This window comes from Leopardus geoffroyi, chromosome D3, assembly GCF_018350155.1.
Source record: "Leopardus geoffroyi isolate Oge1 chromosome D3, O.geoffroyi_Oge1_pat1.0, whole genome shotgun sequence".
In the NCBI taxonomy this organism is placed as follows: Eukaryota; Metazoa; Chordata; class Mammalia; order Carnivora; family Felidae; genus Leopardus; species Leopardus geoffroyi.
In genome coordinates this window covers 10,803,359-10,828,002 of record NC_059339.1, presented here as the reverse complement: position 1 = coordinate 10,828,002, position 24,644 = coordinate 10,803,359, and the positions used below count along the sequence as shown (strand labels likewise).

Sequence of the window (24,644 nt, the reverse complement as noted above, 5' to 3'; positions counted from 1 at the left end):
TGAGCTCTGATTGGGCAAGCTTCACGTCCTTCCCCAGTTCTCGCCCGCTGCTGATGCAGGATCCCCTGCCCACCTCCTTGGGAAGAGGTGGGACAAAGAAGCTCCGCCCCTTTCCCCACCCACCCCACCCCCGCCTTCCTCATTCAGCCCAACCCCGGGAGAGTCGCGGGCCTTTTCATTGGCGGAGGGTCAGAGAGGCGGTACTCCTGATTGGTCAGGCCTCAGGAGGTGGGGCGGATTGAGCGAAACAAGGAATGGAATGGTGAAAAAGAAAGTCGGTCAGACGCCGAGTCCCTCCTTCAGTGATTGGCGGGTAACCTAGCAACACAGGTACAACGGAGGTAAGTAACTGCGTTGAGAAACCAGGGCGCTAGAAGCAGGTGAGTGACCCCGCTGGGGAAGGGCCGGGAATGAGCGGGAGATGGGGAATAGGATCCAGTCCGCTATCATTTGGTGCCTGAGGAATCAGTAGCCCGCACCGCGATGCTGTCCCTGCCCCAGAACCCTGCTCTCCAGCCCCTGCCTCTGTCCGGGCCTCCCTCTCCACTGCCTTCAAGGAGTACTGGGCATCTTCTGTGTCCTTGCTTCTACTCTGCCTCCCCGCTCACCATCTTCACATCCCCGCTTCCTCATCCTTTATACGTGGATGATACTAGTCAAGTGGAGTCACATCCTGGTTAACTAAGTTCAAGTCAAACATAGGTGATGGGGATGAGAGGGTAGTTTACAAGTTCCCTACCATTTCGCCCAAAGGCCATGCATTCCAGGATGAGCATGCAAATCATCTCACTTGGGTGTGTTCAGATTAGGTCCTTTCGATTATATCATTGTTTTCCTGTTGTGCTAACGACATAACTTAATTCCCATTCTTGTCCTTAAAATGTGATTTCGTTGTGCATACTTCATTCAAAGGGTTAGTTGTTAAGGATCAAGTGAACTGAGGCAATGAAAAGCTTGGCATGGAGCTGAGCAACGTAGTAAGTGCTCAGCAAACAGTGGCAGTTTTTTTTCTTCCTAAAGCACATTTGTCCATTTGTCTTCCTGCTTCAAATGGATCAGAGGGAGTCGTTTTGTTCCATATCTCAAATATTCATAAGTATTCACCCAGTGCCTACTACTGGGTGCTGGGGTAGAGAAAACAGCAACAACAACAACGAAACTAATTCCTCCATGCATGGAGCTTGTCTAATGTGGGAGATAGTCATTAATCTAGTAATATACAGATAAATGTAAATGTGCACCTGTGGATGTGCATTTCTAGAACGGTGGAGCATGGAGGACGACAAATCCTTTCCTCAAAGAGCAACTGTAGCCCATCAATGGATAAATGGATTAAAAAAAAAAAAAACACGCACAATGGAATATGATTCAGCCTGTAAGAGGAATGAAATTCTGATAAATGCTACAAGGACCATGGAGATCTAATGCTAGGTGAATATAAGCCAAGCACAAAAGGACAACTATGTATGATTCCACTTATATAAGATGCCTAGAATAGTCGAATTCATACAGACAGAAAGAATAGCGGAACGAAATAATGATACATGCTACAACATGGTTGAACCTCAAAACCATTATGCCAAGTCAGGTCCATTGGCACCACTGACATTTCGGGATAGACGATTCTTTGTCGTAGAGGGCCATTCTGTGCAGGGCAGGATGTTTTAGCTTTATCCCCAGCCTCTACCCACTATATATGCCAGTAGCACCCTCTCCCAGCTGTGACAACCAAATATATATCCAAATTATTGTCAAATGTCTCCTGGAGGCCAGAGTCACCCCTCCCTAAAAACTACTGCGCTCGGGCGCCTGGGGGGGCTCAGTCAGCTGAGCATCCGACTCTTGATTTCAGCTCAGGTCATGATCCCAGGGTCGTGGGATTGAGTCCCGAGTGGAGCTCTGCATTGAGCGTGGAGCCTACTTAAGATCCTCTCTCTCTGTCTCTCTTTTTTCCTCTCCCTCTGCTCCCCTCTTCCGCTCACACACTCTCTCTCCCTCACATTGAAAACAAAATTACTGAGCTAAGCACAAAGTCAGATACGAAAGATTTCATACTGTATGATTCCATTTATGTGATTTCATTTGTATGATATATCCAGAAAAGTTAAATGTGGGAAAAGAAATTGTTTGCAAATTAGCTCATGGGAAGTTGGGGGGAAGTGATAGAAATTTTGTGGTGATGCGGCATAACTTTGAACATTTACAAACAAGTCATGGAGTGGTACAATTACAATGGGCAAATTTTAGGGGATGTAAATTATACCTCAATAGAGCGTAAAAAAAATTACACCCATGATAAGTACCATGCAGAAAAGGTACAGAGGGTTTCCACAGATCACAGTGCCCTCTCTGTTCCAGTCTGGGGAGAGGTAGCCATTGAGCTGAGACTTGAAGGTTGAGAAAGAGCTAATCTAGGGGTTGGGAAATGGTTTCTGGGAAAAGGAACATCGTGTGTGAAGATCCTGGTGCTTCGAACACTTTAGAGACCAGTGTGGCTGCAGCACAGAGTGAGGGCAGGAGGGCTTTGAGGGATGGCTGGTCGGGGAGATTGAAGCCAATCAGAACAAATCCCATTAAAAGAGTGAAGGAGTGGGGCGCCTGGGTGGCTCAGTTGGTTAAGCGTCCGACTTCAGCTCCGGTCACGATCTCGCGGTCCGTGAGTTCGAGCCCCGCGTCAGGCTCTGGGCTGATGGCTCAGAGCCTGGAGCCTGCTTCCAGTTCTGTGTCTCCCTCTCTCTCTGCCCCTCCCCCGTTCATGCTCTGTCTCTCTCTGTCTCAAAAATAAATAAACGTTAAAAAAAAAAATTAAAAAAAAAAAAAAAAAAGAGTGAAGGAGCTTCATCCTTCTCGCTCTGCTTGCCCTGTCCCTGCCATGGCTTCAGTCACCATCTGTGCAGTAACAGCTCTCACATTTCTGGGTTTTTCTGGGTCTTTCTTAAAATCTACTCCAGGGGCGCCTGCGGTGGCACAATCAGTTAAGCATCCAACCCTTGGTCTCAGCTCGGGTCGTGAGCTCACAGTTCTTAAGTTCAAGCCCCATATCGGGCTCTGCGCTGATGGTGTAGGGCCTGCTTGGGACTCTGTCTCTCCTTCTCTCTGCCCCTACCCTGCTTGTGTGCTCGCTCTCTCTCTCTCTCTCACCAAAACAAATTAAATTAAAATTAATTAATTACATTGAATAATTAAAAACAATAACAATAAAACACAAAATCTACTCCAGATATCAACCACTCTGCCACATTTCACAGATGTCCCACCCAGGTGGCTGCTAGTCTATACATATATCGTGCCTTGATGTGAACTAGAGAGAGGTGCCCCCTCCAGGCACACACAGCCCCACAGTTGGTAAATGGATAGCAAGTTCTGCATCAGTAAACACCCCAACCCCTCAACGCCTGCTTCTCTTCCAGTGTTCACCCTTTGCGTAAACACCGAAACAATCCGTCAGGCAACCTGAGCCAGGACTCTAGGCACCATCCCTCACTTCCTTCTCCCCCAGCCCCCACAGCCACTCCTTCATCTCATCCCACTGATTCGCCTGCTCGATGTTCCTAGGGCCCGTCCACTGCTTTGTCTCTGGTTGAGGCCACCCACGTCTCTTCCCTAGACACCGTGACAGCCTTCCAAACCTGATCCTTCTGTCTCGTTGCACCTGCCAACCCTTTCGCCACAATTATCCAGGCAGTAGATGTCGTCTCGTCGCTCACTCCCTGCTTAAAACTCCTCCCCCAGCCTTTCATGTCTCCTCTTGAGCAATGAGGGAAGACGCCACGGTTGGATTTTCTAACCAATCAAGTTAGGATGACTTTCTTATTCCCTGCCCACCCCACCCCCCCCCCCCCCCCCCCCCCCGCCCCGTAAGGTAGTCGACAGGAAGTGAAAATAGAAGCATAGCCAGATGACCAGGCTGGGACACGACAAAAAAGTACTGAAAATGGCAGGAAAGGCAAACTTGAGAAGGGGTGAGGTCTGAAGTCACTGTTCATGCCTCGTCTGGACATACACAAGTTGTTGCTAGAAGGCAAGAATCTGCCCCACCATTCCCTCTCCCAGACTGCACCCTCCACCCAGAAAGCCCCAGACAGCCTTAGATTGGAAGCAGTGGGGCAACAGAGACCCAGCATCAGTCTCCCTGCCTACAGGCTGGACAGGCTGTCCAGGGCATTTGCCCTACCCCTGAGCAAGGCATCCCTCCGGAACATTCTAGGCGCACGTGATCAGATGTAAATGCCATGGTTTTAGCTTGGGTTTTCACTTCATTTACAGTGAAAAAATGGAAAAGGCTGAGTCTTCCTTGCTCTGTGCTAAATTCCTCCCCCCACACACACACCTTTTCCCTAGGAGACAAGAACTCAGAGCAGTGAGGCACCACCTGATTTATGCTTCAACATATAATAATTATCACTCCCCTTTGAAGAGGGCTTTTAACCCTCAACAGGGCTTTCTCATCTCGTAGATCAGCGCTCCTCCACCCAGTTGCCTTTTGATGTGGTTTGGACAAGTATTGTATCCTCAGATGCCAGAGAGATAAGGGACGTGCTCAGACTTATTCCAAGAGCTCCAACAGGGAGAATCATGCAGCTGGGTCTCCTGACGCTCAGCTTGTGAACCTGATCTTGATTTCATAACCGATGGCAGCTTTAGATGGCACGGATGTCAGCTTGTCAGACAGAGCTGAGCTAGCCAGGGACAGGCCTTCCTTCGAACCTGGATGGAGCGCTGGACTTGGGGGTGGGGGTGGGGGTGGGGGGGGCAGGAATTTTATACAAGAGCAAGGCCGCTGTGGTCTAGGCCAGTGATTCTCCACCAGGGGCACCCCCCGACCTGCCACCCTCACCACGTGGGGATATTTGGCAATGTCTAGAGACATGTTGTCTCCAACTGGTCAGTATTGGTGATGAGAAAAATGTGCTACTAGCATCGAAAGGGTAGAGGCTAGGGACGCTGCCACAGGGGGCGCCTGGGTCACTCCGTCCGTTAGGCATCGGACTTTGGCTCAGGTCATGATCTCACAGTTCATGGGTTGGAGGCCCACGTCGGGGCTCTGGGCTGACAGCTCAGAGCCTGGAGCCTGCTTGGATTCTCTGTCTCCCTCTCACTGCACCTCCCCCACTCACGCTCTGTCTGTCTGTCTGTCTCTCTCTCTCTCTCTCAAAAATAAACATAGAAAGAAAGAAAGAAAGGAAAAAAGGAAGAAAGAGGGAGGAAGGAAGAAGGAAAGAAAGGAAAAAAAGAAAGAAAAGAAAGAAAAAGAAGGAAGAAAGAAAGAAAGAAAAAGAAAAAAGAAAGAAAAAGAAAGAGAGAAAGAAAGAAAGAAAGAAAGAAAGAAAGAGAGAGAAAGAAAGAAAGAAAGAAAGAAAGAAAGAAAGAAAGAAAGAAAGAAACCCTGTCCCCGACTGATATTTCCATAAAAGGCAAATGGTATTGCATGCGAACAGGTACATGTGCACATAACCCTACCTTTCCCTTCAGGCCCTGGTTAGTGGAACCGAAAGGAAACGTGATTGCAAATCAAGATGATTTGAAATCAGGGGAAAGTATCTCTTTGACCTTAGCTTTCAAATAATAGCAGCAGGTTATATTCTACAACCAATCAAATGCCTTTAGCGAGGGGGGTGGGGGGTGGCTTTCGAACACAGATTTTTTTTCCCTTTAACCACAAACCAAAGAAATACATTTTCCTTCTCTGCTCAGCACACACGTGTTTATAACACATGAATACTTAACTACATGCCATGCACTCTAATAGTTCCCATTCTATTTCATTTATTTTTAACGCCAGTCCCAACTGGCGAATTGATTTCACTACTCACCGAAGGGTCGTAATCCTTGGTTTAAAAAAAGACACTTCTTGAACGTAATCAAGCAGTGAGGAAAAGCCAGTGTTTCGCATTTGATAAGATGAGGATTTAAATATTTTCTTAGGTGGAGTAAGTTTATTTTAGAAGAATCTAAATGCACCACTAGGAAATTCTTCCTTTTGTCTCAAACAGCCACAGTGATACTACCCACAGTTGAATATAACCAGAAATAAACACGTCTAAAATGACATTTAACCAAAGGAGGAATTAAAAATCATGATGAATTAATTTGTAAGGAGGAGGAGACAGGAAACGGGACTCCAGTCCTCTATCACCAACAGAAAAATGAAAATAATGTAGAAATCAGTCAAATTAAAAACAAATAGTAGGGGTGCCTGGGTGATTCAGTCCGTTAAGCAGCCAACTCTTGGTTTCATCATGGGTCCTGATCTCACATTCCAAGAGTTCAAGCCCCACATCGGGCTCTGTGCTGGCAATGTGGCACCTGCTTGGGATTCTGTCTCTCCCTCTTTCTCTGCCCCTCTCCTGCTTGTGCCCTCCCTTAAAATAAATAAATAAATAAATAAACATTAAAACAATTTTTTAAAACAGTAAAAAAGAGTCAAAAGTCGTTCCATTTTGGCACTTTATAAACCCTTCTGCATACTGAGGAAAAATACATCTTCTATTTTAAGAAGTATTCAAATATTAATACTAAACCATAGGGGCGCCTGGGGGCTCAGTTGGTTAAGTATGTGACTTCGGTTCAGGTCATGATCTCACAGTTTGTGAGTTCAAGCCACACGTCAGACTTTATGCTGACAGCTCAGAGCCTGGAGCCTGCTTCCAATTCTGTGTCTCCCTCTCTCTCTGCCCTTCCCCTGCTCGCCTTCTCTCCCTTTCTCAAAAAAATAAATAAACATTAAAAAATACTAAATTATATTATTTTTGAAATCATAATAAAAGTAATAAAAGCTAGACATTTTTTTTTAACGTTTATTTATTTTTGAGAAACACAGAGAGAGAGCGCGCACAAGCAGGGATGGGGCAGCGAGAGAGAGAGAGAGAGAGAGAGAGAGAGGGAGACACAGAATCCAAAGCAGGCTCCAGTCTCCGAGCTGTCAGCCCAGAGCCAGACACAGGGCTTGAACCCATGAACCGTGAGATCATGACCTGAGCCGAAGTCGGACACTTAACCGATTGAGCCACCCAGGCGCCCAAGCTAAACATTATTGAGCCAGGATTTCATGCTGTACTCATGACAGTGCTATTGAGTATGGGTTCCCTTACTGTCCCCATTTTACAGATGAGGAAGCCAAAGCTTAGAGGATTTGATCGACTTGCCTAAAGCCACACAGCAAGGATCTAGAACCCACAAACTTAATCACTGTGTGTGGTAGGCTCATGTTTTTCTTTTCTCCTTCACCAATGAGGAGATAAGGGCCCAGAAGGTCAAGTGAACTTGCCCAGGGCTGTAGCTATGGCCAGTTTCCAGTAGAGAGCATTCATTAGAACCGACAGTTTAGAAATCTGTCCCCAGGAGCGCATTGCCTCCCAGCCTCCGTCACCACTCAGTGCCCTCTGTCTCCAAAGCACAGGGTAACGTTGGAGCCCACAGCCATGAAGTCATCACGGCAGATGAGATTCCGTCTGTTATCTGTTAATACCTCCAGCGTTCACTGCTAACAGCTCCAGCCTGGGAATCTTTTGCAAACCAAATATAACCCACAAAACACAGGTTCTCCGAAAGGACATGAGAGGATTGGGTAATATTTCAAAAGTGGTGATAGAAAGAAAAAAAAAAAAAAAAAAACTACGAAAAAGAAAAAAACAAATTGGATTTAAATCTTTTTATTTTAAAATTCCAAGCCCCGAGTACAGGGATGGGAAACAAATAGGCCAAATGCTGGCCCACAGTTTTCATTATTAAAATATGATGCTATCTTCTGGTTCTAATTCAGGACATGACGTATTTCTTGAAGTAACATTATCATATGATGCCAACATCTCCTTGTGAGGAAATGGGCTGGATTTGCCGTCTCTTCACTTATGCCACAGTGATTTGTTGAGTGTCCACTACGTGATCTTGGCTTGGGACAGCAGTCTCCGTCATGGATTCTCTACCCCTTTCCAGCCGCTCACTCTCTCCGCTCTAGACTTAGAAGGCTCAGATAAAACATACAGAGTTCTGAAGAAAGCTATTTGCATGGTTGCCAGACCAGTGGGATCTCCCGAGACTAAAAGGGAAATTCCTGCTGTTTCAAAGGCAAAACCTCTGCCTATTAACCCAGCAAGTACGTGGTGAAATCAGAACTAAGTGGCCAGGAATCCCTTAGCCATCAAAGATTTCTTTGAATCCCAAGAAGGAGCTCAGGTTAAGAATGAAGCAGGGAGTGTTAGGTCCTAAGGGCCTGGGGTGGGTGGCAATTGTAAAGCTCAGAAACGGGACAGAGCTGTCAAAAGTACATGAAATCAGGGGCGCCTGGATGGCTCAGTTGGTTAAGCTTCTAACGTTAGCTCAGGTCACCAACTCGTGGCCCGTGAGTTCGACACCCACATCAGGCTCTCCTAACAGCTCAGAGCCTGGAACCCGCTTCAGATTCTGTGTCTCCCTCTCTCTCTGCCCCTCCGCGGCTCACTCTCACTCTCACTCAAAAATAAACATTAAAAAAAAATTTTTTTTTTAAGTACTTGAAATCAACTACACAAATTGTGAAATCCACAACATGGTTTTATTCCATCCGAAATTGGGCGGGAACTGCAAATTCTCCACTAGGGTAGGAAGTAAAAACAAATAGCATCTCTTGTGAAAACTTGTCTTTGTCATCTCCACCTCCAACCATATTTCCCACCCCAAACCGTTCCTCCTTAGCTCTCTCCCATCTAAACCACAAGCAGCCTTTTTTGTCTAGTCATGGGAAGTGGCAAGACTGGAGCCAGGAAAGCAAAAAAAAAAAAAAAAAAAAAAATCTCAGTCGAAGCTACGAGTCACTGAGGAAATATTTAGTTGTCTAGGAATACATGTACTAGGAATTAAAAAAAATTTTTTTTCAACGTTTATTTATTTTTGGGACAGAGAGAGACAGAGCATGAATGGGGGAGGGGCAGAGAGAGAGGGAGACACAGAATCGGAAACAGGCTCCAGGCTCTGAGCCGTCAGCCCAGAGCCCGACGCGGGGCTCGAACTCACGGACCGCGAGATCGTGACCTGGCTGAAGTCGGACGCTTAACCGACTGCGCCACCCAGGCGCCCCTGTACTAGGAATTTTAAACAGTAGGCTGGTACTATAAGAGAGGGTCCGTTCAGTTCGTTTTGTTGGTTCAACGATATTTTTTGGAAGAGATGTATACACGTGGCACTAACACCACTTACATCGATTCTCATGGTGAGACGCCTATGCTGAAGATCCTTTCCAGGTCTACTTTAATTCTAATTACATCAATGAGACAATCTGAGTTTGGTGTTAATAAGTCTTTTGTATGTTAGCCTTACATCCGGCAACTTGGCTATAATTGTGCGATTCCAGGAGCGTGTATAGAGATTCTTTGGGATTTTCTACATAAGTAATCATGTTATTTGCAAACAAAGACGGCTTTATTTCTTCCTTCCCAATCTGTATACACTTAATTCCTTTTCTTGTCTTATAGCATTAGCCGGGACTTCCACTGTGGTGTTAAACAGGGAGCGTAAGGGGGGATATTCTTGCCTTGTTCCTAATCCTAGGGAAAAAAACTTCTAGTTCCTCACAATCGAGTATGATGCTAGCTGTAGGGCTTTTGTAGATGTTCTACATCCAGTTGTGGCAATTCCATGATATTCCTCATTTGCTGAGAAGTTTAGTGTCGTCGTTTGTTGAATTGTGTGGGGGTTTTGTCAAATGCTTTTTTTGCATCTATTGACATGGTTTTCCTTTTTGTTGATGTGATGGATTACGTGAATTGATGTTTGAATGTTTTTTTGTTTTGTTTTGTTTTGTTTTTTTAATTTTTTTTTTCAACGTTTATTTATTTTTGGGACAGAGAGAGACAGAGCATGAACGAGGGAGGGGCAGAGAGAGAGGGAGACACAGAATCGGAAACAGGCTCCAGGCTCTGAGCCATCAGCCCAGAGCCCGACGCGGGGCTCGAACTCACGGACCGCGAGATCGTGACCTGGCTGAAGTCGGACGCTTAACCGACTGCGCCACCCAGGCACCCCTTGATGTTTGAATGTTGAATGGACCTTGCAGGCAGAGGAGAAAGCCCACTTGGTTGTGGGATATAATTCTTTTCATACTTTGTTGGATTCAATTTGTGAATATTTTGTCAAGGATTGTTGCATCTATGTTTGTGAGAGATATTGGTCTGTAGCTTTCTTTTATTATAGGGCATTTGTCTGTTTTAGCATTAGAATAATGCTAGCCTCATAGAACCTGTTAGGAAATACTCTTTCTGCTTCTGTTTTCTGGAAGAAATGTTGAAGAACTGGTATAATTTCTTCCTCAAATAGTTGGTAGAATTCACCGGTGAAATCATCTAGGAGTTTTCTGTTTGGGAAAGTTATTAATTATTGATCAATTTCTTTAATATATAAAGGCCCATTGAGATTATCTATTTCTCCTCGTGAGAGTTTTTGTGATTGTATCTTCAAGGAATTGGTCCATTTCATCTAGGTTATCAAATTTATGGCCACAGAGGAGTTCATTACATTCCTTTATTATCATTTTAACATCCATGGGATCAGTAGTGATGGCCTCTCTTTCCTTCCTGACATTTGTAATTTATCTCTTCTCTCTTTTTTCGTATGTCTGTAACATCTCCCTGCCAGTTGCTAATCTCGCTTTCTAACAACAGAGATCTGGGCTCATGCTCATCGTCCCTGAGCAATAGCGTCCAGCTAGAGTGAATTGATATCAGGATGTAGACATTCTTGTCTTCTCTGTGAGGACAGTGATACAGATTTTCTAGTTAGAAAGCTTCCTTTTTCATGAAAGTACTTAAGAATGAAAGTATACTTACACTTCAGGAAAAAAAAAAAAAAAAAAAGTTGAGTTGGTAATAGTACGCTCCGGTCTATAGACTTGGCAGAAATCACAAAGGTGGCATGTTAGTGAGAGAGATTTGGACAACCCTGAATCAGAACTAACCCTCACGAAGGCTGCTTTCCTGACCCAGACCCCACGTTCTGCTTCCCACACGACGGCCTCATGCTGCTCGACAGTCCTGTGTCGTGATCAGTTACGACGGGTGTCTCCGTAATTAGTTTATAATAAGCTCCAAAGTAGATGAATGATTGACTCAAAAACATAAAAGTCAATGAGAGATGATTCAAAGCTCACCCTAAAATAATTCAGCCACTCACTCATTAGCATCCTGATGCGCTCTCTCGAGCGGGGAGAGCGCGATGGGGCGACAGCTCTGTTGTCGCAAACTGTGTCTGATCCCAGGTGTGCCCACGGGAATGCGACACCAGCAAGAACACTGCTGGTGGGACGTGTACATATACCTATAACGACAAATATGAGCATTCATATTGTAGCCGCTAAGTCGATTGAAAGCTGTGGGAACCGGATCTGGGACCCGTCTGTCCACTGGGTCTCTGCTTGACGGGATCCACTGAAACTGGGCCGGCAAAGTATCACTGTGCTTGGGCCACTAGAAAAGTCGATCTGAAAATGGTCAGACCGGACAGTTGGAGTTACGGCGGGGGGGGGGGGGGGGGGGGGGCAGGCTCTCCAGAAATGTTGCCTGGGCTGAGACCCCAGCGTGGCCGCTTAGTAGCTATAAACTCATGGAAACATCTCGCCTCCCTCTCTGCCTCCCTTTCCCTGTCTGTGAGTAGAGCTAATGAAAGCACCGACCTCGTAAGGTTGTTGTAAGGAATGAAGGAGTTAATACACCCAAGGCATTTAGAACAGTGTTGGGTATGGAGTCAGTTGTCAAGAGTTAGTTAATATCAAAATGTAGTTCTTTGCAATGAGATTCCCCCCCCCCCCCCCCCCGCCTCCTCCCCTCCCACCACACCAGTTTTGTTTAACCCCCTCTGCCTCCATGTACCATTGTGAGATGTGCGGGGTAGTTGCAAGGGTCGGGTTTTCTTCCTCTTTTTCTCCCCAAGGGGAAGAAAATGTAATTTCACTCAAACCCTTTTTTTCTTTTCTCAAAATGTTCTGAGAGTGAAAAGTAATAAAATATCCAACAAGCCCATTTGAATGAAGACGAGGTATAATTTGCATGATAAAGATATATTTCCATTTATAAAGTTCATCAGCAGAATTAATGACAAATAAAGGGAAGACCCAATTAAAGTTCCCCATCCATTAACAACCTTGCTTCACTCTCAGGGCAGGAATTTTAAAAGGAGAGGCTTAAGTTGGAAATGATTTAAATATTAAGGTTGGTGGCATTAAAAAGGACATGAAATGATCATATTAGGATTCAAGGGAAAGAGATTCTCCAGTGATTTTTGTCATCAGAGCGAGATGCATTTCCCCCCGATCGTCGTTCCGCTGGCTTCTCCGTGTTCACCCAAATGAGCTGTCAAACACTGATGGGCGTCATCATAATCAAAGAAAACAAGTTTGCCCTTTAAAGCAAAAGAGGTAATTTGGCTGAAAGCAAATTGGAAACATTTCATAGAACGTTGCATTTCCAGCTGCAATCTCTGAAGAGTTCAGGCGTTTTTTGATTTATGCCTGAGAGCTTTGGGGGACAATGGGCGAGCTTCATGAAGCACTTTGTTCATGTTCATCCCGTGGCCACGGAGCGAAGATCTTCAGAGGGGCCGAGGAAGCTCCCTGGCTGTCCCTGAAACATGATCTTCGGGGGGGGGAGCCTTAAGGGGATTCACGAGATTGACGGGGGGAGCAGAAAGTGGGGGGGGGAACAAAGAGATGCAAGGTAGGGCCCTCCTCGCCTCCACTCGGTCAGCTCCCAGAGCCTTCTGACTTTGGGACCCATTTTGCCTGGCCGAGGAAGCAAGCGTCCTTAGCATCTCATCTGGCTGCCTTTCTTCCTTGCTCGTGGTCACTCGAGATGTTCCTCTGATTCCCGCTCTTCTGTTCGTGTACTCCGGTTCGGGAACTGAATAGCTCTTGGGGCTTCAAGGTCCGCGACTCCTCCCTCTGCATTTATGTCTCTGTCCCCAAGGCCTCCCAGGACCCCCTGGATGTGTGTTGTCAGATGCCTAGAGCAGGCTCAGCTAGGCCTCTTTGATTGTAAGCAACAGACACCGACCGTGGCTAAGCACACTCTCTCTTGCTCTCAAAAATAAATAGACTTTAAAAAAACACACAAAAAGGGGCACCTGGGTGGCTCAGTCGGTTGAGCACCCGACTTCAGCTCAGGTCACGATCTCGCGGTTCGTGAGTTCGAGCCCCGCGTCGGGCTCTGGGCTGATGGCTCGGAGCCTGGAGCCTGCTTCTGATTCTGTGTCTCCCTCTCTCTCTGCCCCTCCCCCGTTCATGCTCTGTCTCTCTCTCTGTCTCAAAAATAAATAAACGTTAAAAAATAAAAAACACACACAAAAAAAAACAAAACTGAGGGGCGCCTGGGTGGCTCAGTCCATTGGGCGACCGACTTCAGCTCAGGTCATGATCTCACTGTCTGTGAGTTTGGGCCCCACGTCGGGCTCTGTGCTGACAGCTCGGAGCCTGGAGCCTGTTTCAGATTCTCTGTCTCCCTCTCGCTCTGCCCCTCCCCCGCTCACTCTCTGTCTCTGAAAAATGAATAAATCTTAAAAATATATTTTAAATAAAACGAGCTCTTTGTCCTCCCTTCCACACCTCCTTCCCCCCAATTTGTCTAGTCCCTCAAAAGGGCCCAATCTTTCTCTCCCAGTCCCCCAAACGCAAAATGGTCTCACTCATCAAGTCCTGATGACTCCTTCTTTTTTTTTTTTTTTAAAGTTTATTTATTTTTGAGACAGAGAGAGACAGAGCATGAACAGGGGAGGGTCAGAAGAGAGAGGGAGACACGGAATCTGAAACACGCTCCAGGCTCTGAGCTGTCAGCACAGAGCCCCACGCGGGGCTTGAACTCACGGACCGCGATATCATGACCTGAGCCAAAGTCGGACGCTTAACCGACTGAGCCACCCAGGCGCCCCTTGATGACTCCGTCTTCGAAACATTTCTCGCATCCACAGCAGATGACAAGGAGAAGGGCACAGGGCACCTGGAGGTGGCAGGCCCAGCCCTCGCCCCAAGACGATGTTGAGGTGTTTTTTTCAGTGCCGGGTATGTAGCCGTGATCAAAATAGACAAAGCCCCTGCCTTCATTGGAGCTCACCTTTTAGGGGAGGGGGAAAGACAGACAATAAACAAACAGGCCCATAAATTTTTTTTTTTTTCAACGTTAATTTATTTTGGGGGCAGAGAGAGACAGAGCATGAACGGGGGAGGGGCAGAGAGAGAGGGAGACACAGAATCGGAAACAGGCTCCAGGCTCCGAGCCATCAGCCCAGAGCCTGACGCGGGGCTCAAACTCACGGACCGCGAGATCGTGACCTGGCTGAAGTCGGACGCTTAACCGACTGCGCCACCCAGGCGCCCCACAAACAGGCCCATATATGGATGTCAGACGGTGAGAACCTAGCCAGGAGAAAAGCAAACAGGATAGGGGGAAAGGGAGGGCAGGGAGGGCAGGGAGGAGGAGAGGGTTTACGTTTTAGGAAGGAAATCCGGAGAGCACTCACTACTACAGCAAGATTTGAGCAGAGGAGGAAGTGTGGGAACGAGCTTTGCAGATATTTAGATGAATGCTCCAGCCCTGGGGCTTGGCGGGGGGCAGGGGCCGTGGTGCACAGACAGCAAGTGCAAAGGCCCTGTCAGAGGCTGGAGCACATTTGCCATGTTCAGGGAACAGCAAAAGGGTCGGTCTGACTGCAGAAAAGCAAGTGGTCGCAGCAGCCAGATTACGTAGGGCCTTCTAGGTCGTTGTAAGGACTTTGGCTCTTATCCCGAGTGAGATGGGGAGCTGTTGGTAGCGGGGGGTTCTGGTAAATGTCCAACAACCAGTTTGGTGGGAGGGGGCCCTGATCTGTAGTATTCGCCAATTTCCGTGCGTAAATACTCCCACCATGGCTGATTTCAAACTACTGATGGCTTGGGGCACCTGGGTGGCTCAGTTGGTTGAGCACCTGACCCTTGGTTTCGGCTCAGGTCACCGATCTCACGGTTCCTGAGTTCGAGCCCCACATCGGGCACTGCACGGACAGTGCGGAGTCTGCTTGAGATTCCCTCTCTCTACCTCTCTCTCTCTTTCTCTCAAAATAAATGAAACAAACTTAAAAAAAAAAAAAAAAGTCAAGTTACCAATGGCTTAACAGGAACCTCACAAATACCCTGAAATTTTAATAACCGGTCCTCGTGAGCTGGAGTTTGAACAGAGGAGTAAAAGAATCTGACGTTTTAAAAGGCTCCCTCTGGCTGCTGTGATGAGACCGTGGAGGACGTGGGCGGAAGCAGGGCTACCAGTGAAGAGGTTCTCACAGTCATCTGGGTAAGAGATGATGGACCCTTGGAAGGTCCAGTGGCTGAATGACATCAGGAATAGCATTCCTGCAGTTTCCTTCTCATTCACAAAGTGGCTGCCACTGCTCCAGCATTAAAGCCCAAGTTCAAGGAATGGAGGTGAAGCCAACAATGTCTTTCTTTTGTATGGGGAAGGTAAAAGGTTTCCTAGAAGCCCCTAGAAAACTTATCTATTTTATTGGCTCTAACAGTGTCTATAGCCACTCAGAACTGTAAAGGAGGTTGAGAAGTTGAGCATTGAATATTTCCAGCCACTATATTATAGGCAAGCAAGAAGGAAGGAGGTTGGGATGGGGATGGTGGCTGCCACAAAGAGGCTGGCCTTATAAGAATCAACTCCAAGAATTCGACCCAGCCTGGAAGCCCAGGCAAGTCTTCCCTGAAGAAGTGACACGTGAACTGAGATCTGAGTGCAAATAATTAACTTAGTAATGAGGAGGGAGAAGAATGTTTCAAGAAGAAGAAAAGAGCATGTGCAAAGGCCCTGAGGTGGAAGGTTTATAATACCCCAAGCTCTCTACTTGCCACAACCCTTTCCCTGTAAATCATCCATTACGACCAATCTTTCTCGAAAAACTGAGTTGATCCTGTTACCTGTTTCCCAAAATCAAAATGGATCCCAATCTCCTACAAGATAAACTCCAAAGTCCCCACTCTATGTTGAAAGCTGGGCATGATCTCAACCTATTCTGTGATTACAGCTTTATGCCCTTCCTCCTAGAGTTGTTGAACTTTCACGCGTGCGTGTTTCATATTCCAAACTAGGTTATAAACTCTGGCAGGACAGGAACCATTCCTTGAATCTCTTTTATATCCCCAGGAGCTCAATAACTACCCAGATAGATGACCCTTACTGCAGGGAGCAGGAGCAGACGTAAGCAGACCGGTTAAGAAGCTCTTTAATCATCCGAGTGAGAGATGATAAGGCCCTCACTCGGTGGTACAGAGGCTGCCCAGAAGGAAAGGAAAGGAGGAGGCGCTGTCAGAGAAAGAACGGAGAGACTGGGATGTGGGGGAGGGGGGGGGGCGGGGAGGAGAGTGTGGGGTGGCACTCAGGTTTCCAGCTCGAGCAAGTAGGATGGCAGAATTGCCAATCGCCAGGGCAAAGGATAAGGAAGGAGCAGGGTAAGGGCTGGGGACGCGGTGAGGTCCCTCTTAGACATGGTATGTTGGGAGGCCCAGCCAATCCTGGGCAGGAGGCAGGAGGCAGGAGGCAGGAGGCAAGTCCGATGGTACATCCGGATCTCCGGCCAAGCCCAGACACTCAGACCAGGAAATCACCACAGTCCTGGACCTGGGATCGGGGTTCCCTGGGTTAATAATGCTAGTTATTATTTATTGAGCACTTACCATGTACAGGCCCTGTGCCAGCAACTTCTCACCGAATCTTAAGATCTCTGTTTTATGGCTGAGGAAGCCCCGGCTTAGGAGGATTGGACAAGTAGCCCAGGGTCCTCCCAGCAAGGATCTAAACCCAAGTGGGGCTACTGCGAAGCTAGTACTCAGCCACTGTGCCAGGTAGACCACATCCATGATCGATTTCTGATCGCTGCCACAAATTTCTCAGAGAGTCTTTTCAACTTTTTATTTCGTAATGACCGTATATTTACGGAAAAGTTGCAAAGATAGTTCAGGATTCCCAAATGCCCTGTACTCAGCTCTCCCAACGTTAATATCTTCAATAACCGTGATGGGTCTGTCTGTCAAAACCGAGAAACTAACATTGGTACAATGCTGTTAACGACACCATCGGCTTGGTTTGATTTTACATTTTCCTACTAACGTCCATTTCCCCTTCCAGGATCCAGTCCGAGATACGACATCGCACGTAGCGAAGCAGGTTCGAAAGACTGTGTTTCAAAGTCACTGTTCGCGCCCCCCCTGACTTTTAAAATCCATACTTAAAAACCAGCGCAGATGTGCTGTGCTGGTCCCAGTCCCATTTGCTCGCAGCCGCATTGTTCCCTCTGTCCCTGTGCTGCTCTGTCTCGGGCTGCTGACACCTGCAGGCTGCTGTGCCCACTCGTCTTGTCCTCTGGCTTCCCCCGGGGTTTGGCCAATGGGAGGCACTGGTGTCGGATTGGAGGGTGGGAGGAAGAAGAAACCACGGTATTTCCTCTTCTCTCTGCTTGGGGCTGCGTTTCCAGCGGTGGCCACAGCTCCTGGGGGGGCCATAGCTCCGCCTGGACAGGAAATGGGTGCAGTTCCAGCTTCCCCTGGGTGACCCTCGTCCTCCAAGCTCACCACCAGCTCCTTCTGTGGTGGCCTCCTGCCGTTGACAGTGGCTGGGTGGCTTCCCCTTCCCTGGTTAGCCTCTCAACTCTTTCCATCACCCGTGTAACTGGCTTTCTATATTTAGATGCTTTAAAAAAAAAAATTCAATAGCATTGACTTTTATTCATTCATGTTAAGTCACCCGAAGCGATGTCTGTTGCGATTAAATGCTCATTAATGTAAATGGCTGAACAAACCCATTTCCGGGGACGCTTAATATCCTACCTAGTTAAGTCGCTTCAACAGAATGGTGTCTGCACTCCCGGCTGTGCCCTGCCTGACATCTGTGCCTGAGACCCACCTCTACGCTTGGTCCTCCTTCCCTCGTGTCCGATGCCGTCACAACGCTAGAAACTGCTTTCAGTGCGAGGTTCTGCGTAAAAGCTGCGGGGCACCCGGGACGAGCTCTCGGCGTTGACGGTCTGTGGCCGCTGCGGCCACAGCAGCCACCTTCGTGCAGCACCGCGCCACTAACCGCTTACTCCTTCCTTCGTAGGGTCGCCAGAGCCACTAACGGCAGGAGACCTACGTAGTCTGCCAACGTCTGCGCCTCCCAGGGCGCACAGGGGCAAGGGAGACCGCTCGGAAAATGGCTCTCGATGTCCTCGCCGTGGCCCCTCTCTACCAGGGCCCTGACATCAACAGAATGAGGCTGACGGCAGAGCTGTCCAAAAAGCCGGCCTCCCCGCTAAAACCCTTGGTCCCCTCGAAGTCCAAACTCACCACCATCGAGACCAAGAGGGTCATGTCCGTACTGGACGAGACCATCCACAAGGTGGAGCTGGTGACCCTGCTCTCACACTTGGCTTCCAAGGACGAGGCTCTGGAGGGGATTCTGGGAGGGGACGTCAGGAGGGCAGTGAGAGAGCACGAGGACCTGTGTCGCAGCCTCCTGGACAGTGTCGCTTACCTACAGGATAAGGAGAGGCGGCTGCAGGAGGAGGAAGAGTCTGAGGACGAGGGATGGCTCAGAGACCGCCTCCTCTCCGTGCAGCTGCAGAAATCCAACCTACTGCCGCTCATGGAGCACATCAGACAGTCCACCAAGGATGTCCTGAGACTCTTGCTCGATAACCCGCAGGCGGCAAAGCTCTCGGAGACGCACGCGCTGGGCAGAAGCGCAGAAGCCCAGCGTTTTATTGACTGCCTGATGGAACTGCGGGGCTTCCTGTTCGAGAAGCTACTCACCAGCCCCATGGAAGCCAGAGAGAAGACTCAGTTCATACAGGATGTCAGTAGACAGAACAGGAGGAACCAGGACATCATTGAGGCGCTGGAGAATGAGTTGGCGGCGAGCATGAAGAACAGGGACGCAGAGGTATCGGTCAGACCGTGGAAGGGGCCGCACGGAGAAGCCAACCCTTTCGGTGGTCGGGTTTTTGCCTCGGTGACTTAAACGCCTGCTGTCATTCACTCACCCCACGTGGGCGTACTGCTAGGAGCACTTACTAGGTGCCGGGTCTCATAAATGAGTCCACATTGTCCCTGCCTCATGCAGTTTGGGGGAAGGTAGGTCTTAAAGACCTGATTTCGTTACGGTTTTGAGAAATACGACGGAGGGTAAGCGCAGGGTGCCATAGGACAGTGTTACAAGAGACCCAAAGGGTCAGAGACATCAGAGCCAACACCTGAAGAACGAAAGGGAGTGAACCAGGCAAGAGAGGGAGGAGGAACAGGCCAGGCCAGCAACAGGCGAGCTCTTTCTGCAAAGGGCTGGGGGCCAGAAGACCACACAGTACCTTTGAGGCCTCATCAACGAATGTGATCTCTGTTCGGAGGGCGAGGGGCAGATGGCACAGGTGGAAGCTCTAGAAGGATTTTGAAGAAGGGGGAACGATAACATGATTCCAACCTAATAACCATCCGGGATGCACACCTATGTATTATGCTGTGCATACGTTTGCTCAGAAGAGCCTTACAGGGTCCCCGTGAGGCGGTATCTAAGTATAGGTTTGGCTCCCAAGACAGACCCAAGATGACAGCGGCTTAGTCAAGGTGGAAATGGGTTTCTCTCTAGTGGCAAAGCTGGAGCAGTCACAGAAGCTCTGCCTTGTAAATTCGTCAGGGCTCCAGGCTCCTTCCGCCCGGCCTTTCTGCTGCCCCTCCCCCAACCCTTCCCTCCCCCCCCCCCCCCCCCCCCCGCCCACCCACACAGGGCTTCTAACCGTGGACCCAGAAGACCCCCATCATGTCACCGCTGGTCCAGCCAACAGGAGGCAGAAAGGGGAGGAGGGCCTTGACCCTGGCCCTTTGGGGATGCAACCTGGAAGTAGCCCACGGTCACGGATCTGAGCCACACCCTGTGGCTGGCTTTGCTGGGAAGGGTCGTCCGTGCCTGGGGCCACGTTTCCCAGGAGTATTCTGCTCCACACCCTTGGCACTGCCATTTCCAGCCCCCTGTGATACACAGAGCGCGAGGCCCTGCGCAACTGTTTGCCGCCCGGCTTCCCCCACGCCCTAGCTCAGGCTGAACCTCCTTAGGTTCTCACTGAATTTGTCCTTGAAAGCAGAGTTTCTTGAGGAATGTTTATGCGATTATTTATCTGGTGATTTGATTCGGGTCTGGCACCCTATAAGAGGATGGGGGCCTTGTCTCTTTCGGCCCGGGGCACTCGGTCAGGGGAGACCACGCACAGGTTGGAAGAGCGCCGGCGAGGGACAGGGAGAGGGGCCCCAAACAGCTTAGTGGGTCCCATTCGGGTGGTGGAGACGGCTTGGGCTTCCAAGTTGGACAGATCTGGGCTCGAATTCCATTTCTCTGGGTTGACAAGTGTTATTGTGTCACTTGGATCTCAGTGTGAAATGAGAGGGTGACAGCCTTGGGCTGCCGCGGGGTGAAGAGAAGCTCAGACCCCCAGGGGTCCCCCCTGCCAGTTGACCCCAGCCCCCCAGGCTGCTGGCGGGAGCCAGTCACAGCACTGCTGCGCTCACGGGGAGACTCCGGGGCTTGTGACCAGCCTTTGGAGCTTATTTACAAAATGGCCCCATCCTCCACCCCCATTCCTGTTCTAGAGCCTTCTGAGGGCGGTTTTGTCCCTCAAGCATTAGCGGGGGGCAATCCCCACAGTACGTGTGTCTCGTGCTCTCATGAAACACTCCTAGTGTCTCTGCCAACGGAATACTCCTGTTCTGTGCCACTGTCCCAGACCTGCCCAGAGGCCTCGCCCCAGCTTGCCTGTGCCCATCACTCAAGCCAGGAGACAGAGGGGGTGGCCAAGCACATGGGGTCTGGATCAGACAGACCTGGCTTCAAGTACCCCCACCCCTCCCCGGCTCAGCTGTACAGCCCCAGACAGATGAGTCGATGCCCTTGAGCCTCAATTGCCTTGGCTGTGATCAGGCGGTCTCCGTCCCCCTTGGGCACTGGGGGCAGGGTTCCGCCAGGTAACAGCGCAGGTGGCGGGCTCCCCCCCCCCACCCCCAACCCGCAAGGGAGCGTGTGGTACCAGTTCTCGTGTGACTATCGGGCATCACATAGATAATGATGGAGCCTCTCGTCTTCCTGGCCCAGGTGGAGAAAGAGAACTTCGTGATCCAAGAACTGAAAAACCACCTGCACCAGGTGCTCAGGCTCTCCGAGAACAACCTCCTTCGCACCAAGCAGGAGGCCGAGAAGCAGCAGAAGGCAGACTTCCGGGCCTCGCAGGCCCGGGCGGCCAAGATCCAGCAGGAGATACTGCGGCTGAGGTCACAACACCACAACCTGGTCGTGGAAAACCGGGAGGCAGAGCAGGCACTGAGGAAGGTACGGGGGGACAGCAGGGAGGGGACAACGGAGGCCCCGGGGGGAGGGGGGGGCAGGGGAGGGGGGTGTAGCGGGAGGGCGGGGCAGGGTGGGGCTCCCCCAGCCCGCCAGGGAACAGCTCCCCTGAGGAGGAGGGCTTGGGAACAGGGGAAGTGCAGGAATGAGCCAGTGTCTACCCCCCACCCCCTGTGCTACACATGGGCCTGGGGGCTGGGGCGGAGACACTGGTCCTATCCTCCTGCACGCTGGCTGTGTGACCTGGGGCGAGTGCCTTAACCACTCTGGGCCCCAGAGGGATGATAACACCCACCTCGTCGTGCAAAGGACCTGAAGGAGGCGAATTTCGTAATTCCCTCCAGCCCGTGTTGCCATCTTTAAAACGAAAGTGAGCAGATCGGTCTAATGGGTCATTAGGAGAATCGAATGAGACGGTAGGTGGAAAGTGAGCGCATTAAGTGCTCAGGACACATCGCTTCTCTTGCCTTCTCCAGCATCTCCTCTGGGCCCTGGGCCTGCACACACCCAGTTTGCTTCCGGATCTCTTTCCTCATAAAGGAATTCTCTAATACTTGTTCCCCGTTTTCATCTTAGTGTCATGACTCTTGAGCATCTGATGGAAGCCATGGGCCTCTCCTCCGGAGGAAGGCACAGATACACCTGCACGTCCGGGGGACGGTTCTGGGGGGCACAGGCCCTCTGCAGCCAGCCCGTCCATGGTGCCCAAGTCAAGAGCTCTTGTCCCGTAGGATTAGGGAGTTGGTTTATTTGTTCTTCACTGAAATTCACATAACATAAACTTAACCACCAAAAGAAATTTTTAATGTTTATTTTTGAGAGAGACAGAGAGACAGAGCGTGAGCCTGGGAGGGGCAGAGAGAGAGAGAGAGAGGGAGACAGAATCCGAAGCAGGCTCCAGGCTTTGAGCTGTCAGCACAGAGCCCGACGCAGGGATCGAACCCACGAACCGTGAGATTGTGACCTGAGCTGAAGTCGGACGCCCAACCGACTGAGCCACCCAGGCGCCCCTAAACTTAACCATTTTAAAGTGAACAGTTCGGTGGCATTTAGTACATTCACAGTGTTGTACAACCACCTCTATCTAGTTCCAGAACGTTTCCATCCCCCCTAATAAAACCCCGTACCCGTTAAGCAGTCACTCCCCATTCCCCCTTCCCTCTAGCCCCTGGCAACCACTAATCTGCTTTCTGTTTCTATGGATTTGCCTGTTCTAGACACTTCATATAAATGGAATCATAGAATATGTGGCCTTTTGTGTCTGGCTTCTTTCCCTTAGCTCACATTTTCAAGGTTCATCCACGTAGCATTTGTCAATACTTCGTTCCTTTTTATGGCTGAATAACATTCCGTTGTAGGTAGGGGAGCTGATCTTTAAACAACAGATTATGTCCCTCTCCTGCATCAAAATCCACCCAATGGCTTTCCGTCTCCTTTACCCTAGGATCCAAATTGCTTCCACTGCTGACACTCCCTTCGGTGATGCAGCTTCTCACTCTGACCTCCCTGGGACCCCGCTCCTCCTCAGCCACTCCATTTCCGGCCACACTGGCTCAATTTCTGCTCTTAAACACCGCAAGCCTGTTCCTACCTCAGGGCCTTTGCACTGGCTGTTCCCTCTGCCTAGAGTGTTCTGGAGTCAGACACCTGTGGCTTCAAATTCAGGTTCTACCTCTCATTCGCTCTGCGATCTTGGGCAAGTGAGTTAGCACGTCTGATCTTCAGTTTCCTCGTCTGTGAAATGGAGAAGCTACCTTGTGGGCAAGGCACGTTAAAGCTTGTTGCAGAGTGAGCTCGGCACGGTTTGTTGTTCCTATGAATCCATCAAACAATGACTCGTTGACTTTTTTTTAGAAGAAATACAAAGTGGAGACGGAAATCGAGAACTGGATCCAGAAATACGATATGGAGATGGGCGAGAAGCAGGTATTTGTGCTGTAGTCTCTTGAGTGCGTTTCCCGTGGTCCTCTAGGAAAGGCCCATGGTCTGTGCCAAGCTCCGGGCCTCCCCAGACAGGCTTCCCTGCCCCTCACCTTAGGCTCAAGGGTTTCTCTGGCCTCGCACAGCGTGGGGAGAGGTGGGAGAAGAAGGAGCCGGAAGCCGGAAGCCGGAAGCCACTAAGCGCTTGTCACTGGGCCCAACGATCTTGGCTCCATCTAGTGTCCACATCCCATACTCTCTGTCCCTTCCGCACGCGGCTCCTGCCAGCAGCCTCATGAGCCAGGGCTCCTCCTGGGCAGACTCAGGCACGGGCTTGCCTCCCCTGCTTCCCTCAGTCGCGCCCAGGTTTCTCCTGAGGGCCTGAGATGTGCCGCCTGCTGGGACAGCGCAGTGAAGCTGGTCCCTGTTATCATCTGGAGCTTCTACTCCAGTGTCCCTTACCCGCTGTGTGACCGGAAGCAAGGGGCTTGACCTTTCTGAGCCTGACTCTGCATGTGATCGAGTCATCCCCGTGCTGGGACCATGAAAGGGATACAGTGAGGCACCACGGTCACAAATGCTAGCACCCGGCGCAGGACGCGGCCTGGAGGAAGCGCTTAGCGGACGGAGACCTAGAAAACAGGGTGCCCTCAGGCCCACCTCCCCACAGCTCTGGGACCGCAGGCGGCACTGCCGGGGCGGAAGCCCCTTCGGGAAGGGCGGGGGTGCACGCAGGGGAGGGTGGCAGGTGGCACCCCGTGCTCGGTGACCCCCACCCCCTGCCCCCCCCACCCCAGGACGAGTACGAGGAGCTCGACATCATCCACAAGGAGGAGAAGGTCCAGCTGGAGGAGCTGAGGCAGAGGTACAAGGTGCTCGTGGAGGAGTTCGCCCAGATCCGGGCCGAGCGGGAGGTCAATGCCAAGAAGAAAACGGAGGCCGAGCAGGAGATGCTGCGCATGGTGCGGGCCGCCACGCTCATCCAGGCCGTGTGGAAGGGCTACCTGGTCCGTTCCGTGCTCAGGTCCAGGAAAAAGCGAAGCAAGACCAAAGGGAGGGGCAAGAAGGGCAAGGGCAAGGGCAGGAAGTGAGTCTCCCCCCGGGCGCCCCACTCCCCACCCGTGTCGCCGTGCTCCTCACTTCTCGGAGAGCAGGCTGGGGGGCCACGAGGAGGGGGAGCCCAGCCATTCCTGGCTGGAGGGATTTTTCAAAGTTAAAAACCATCTCAAGTCCCATCCTCCGAATAAACGTCGCTTTGCCCGGGGCTGCTGGCCGCATCTGTGTCATGCTCGTAGATGCCCTTTGCGTGGGGAGGGCACACGCGCTGGGGGCCAGCACACAACCATTCCTTCCTTTAGCCTCAGCGGCAAGCCGGAC

General features: G+C 50.1%; 1 protein-coding gene and 1 long non-coding RNA gene across 4 annotated transcripts; one reads left to right on the top strand and one right to left on the bottom strand.

Moving 5' to 3' along the window:
• Window positions 1–165: 165 nt before the first annotated feature.
• On the top strand, window positions 166–24,531 carry IQCD (IQ motif containing D). Of its 3 annotated transcripts, none has more exons than XM_045458265.1 (5): window positions 166–341; window positions 18,084–18,905; window positions 21,099–21,332; window positions 23,202–23,273; window positions 24,065–24,531. In XM_045458265.1, the coding sequence occupies exons 2-5, from the start codon at window positions 18,177–18,179 to the stop codon at window positions 24,356–24,358; spliced, it is 1,329 nt and encodes a 442-aa protein (XP_045314221.1). In that variant the 5' UTR covers window positions 166–341; window positions 18,084–18,176; the 3' UTR covers window positions 24,359–24,531. The 3 variants fall into 3 exon arrangements, with proteins under 3 accessions (XP_045314221.1, XP_045314218.1, XP_045314219.1); XM_045458262.1 differs by having other exon boundaries at window positions 166–380; XM_045458263.1 differs by lacking the exon at window positions 166–341 and adding an exon at window positions 17,120–17,153.
• LOC123588046 lies at window positions 16,880–19,713 on the bottom strand. The gene is made up of 3 exons (XR_006707666.1): window positions 19,327–19,713; window positions 18,311–18,497; window positions 16,880–17,675 (listed from the first exon to the last, which is right to left on the bottom strand). It is a non-coding gene; the product is annotated as an uncharacterized LOC123588046 (long non-coding RNA).
• Window positions 24,532–24,644: the final 113 nt, after the last annotated feature.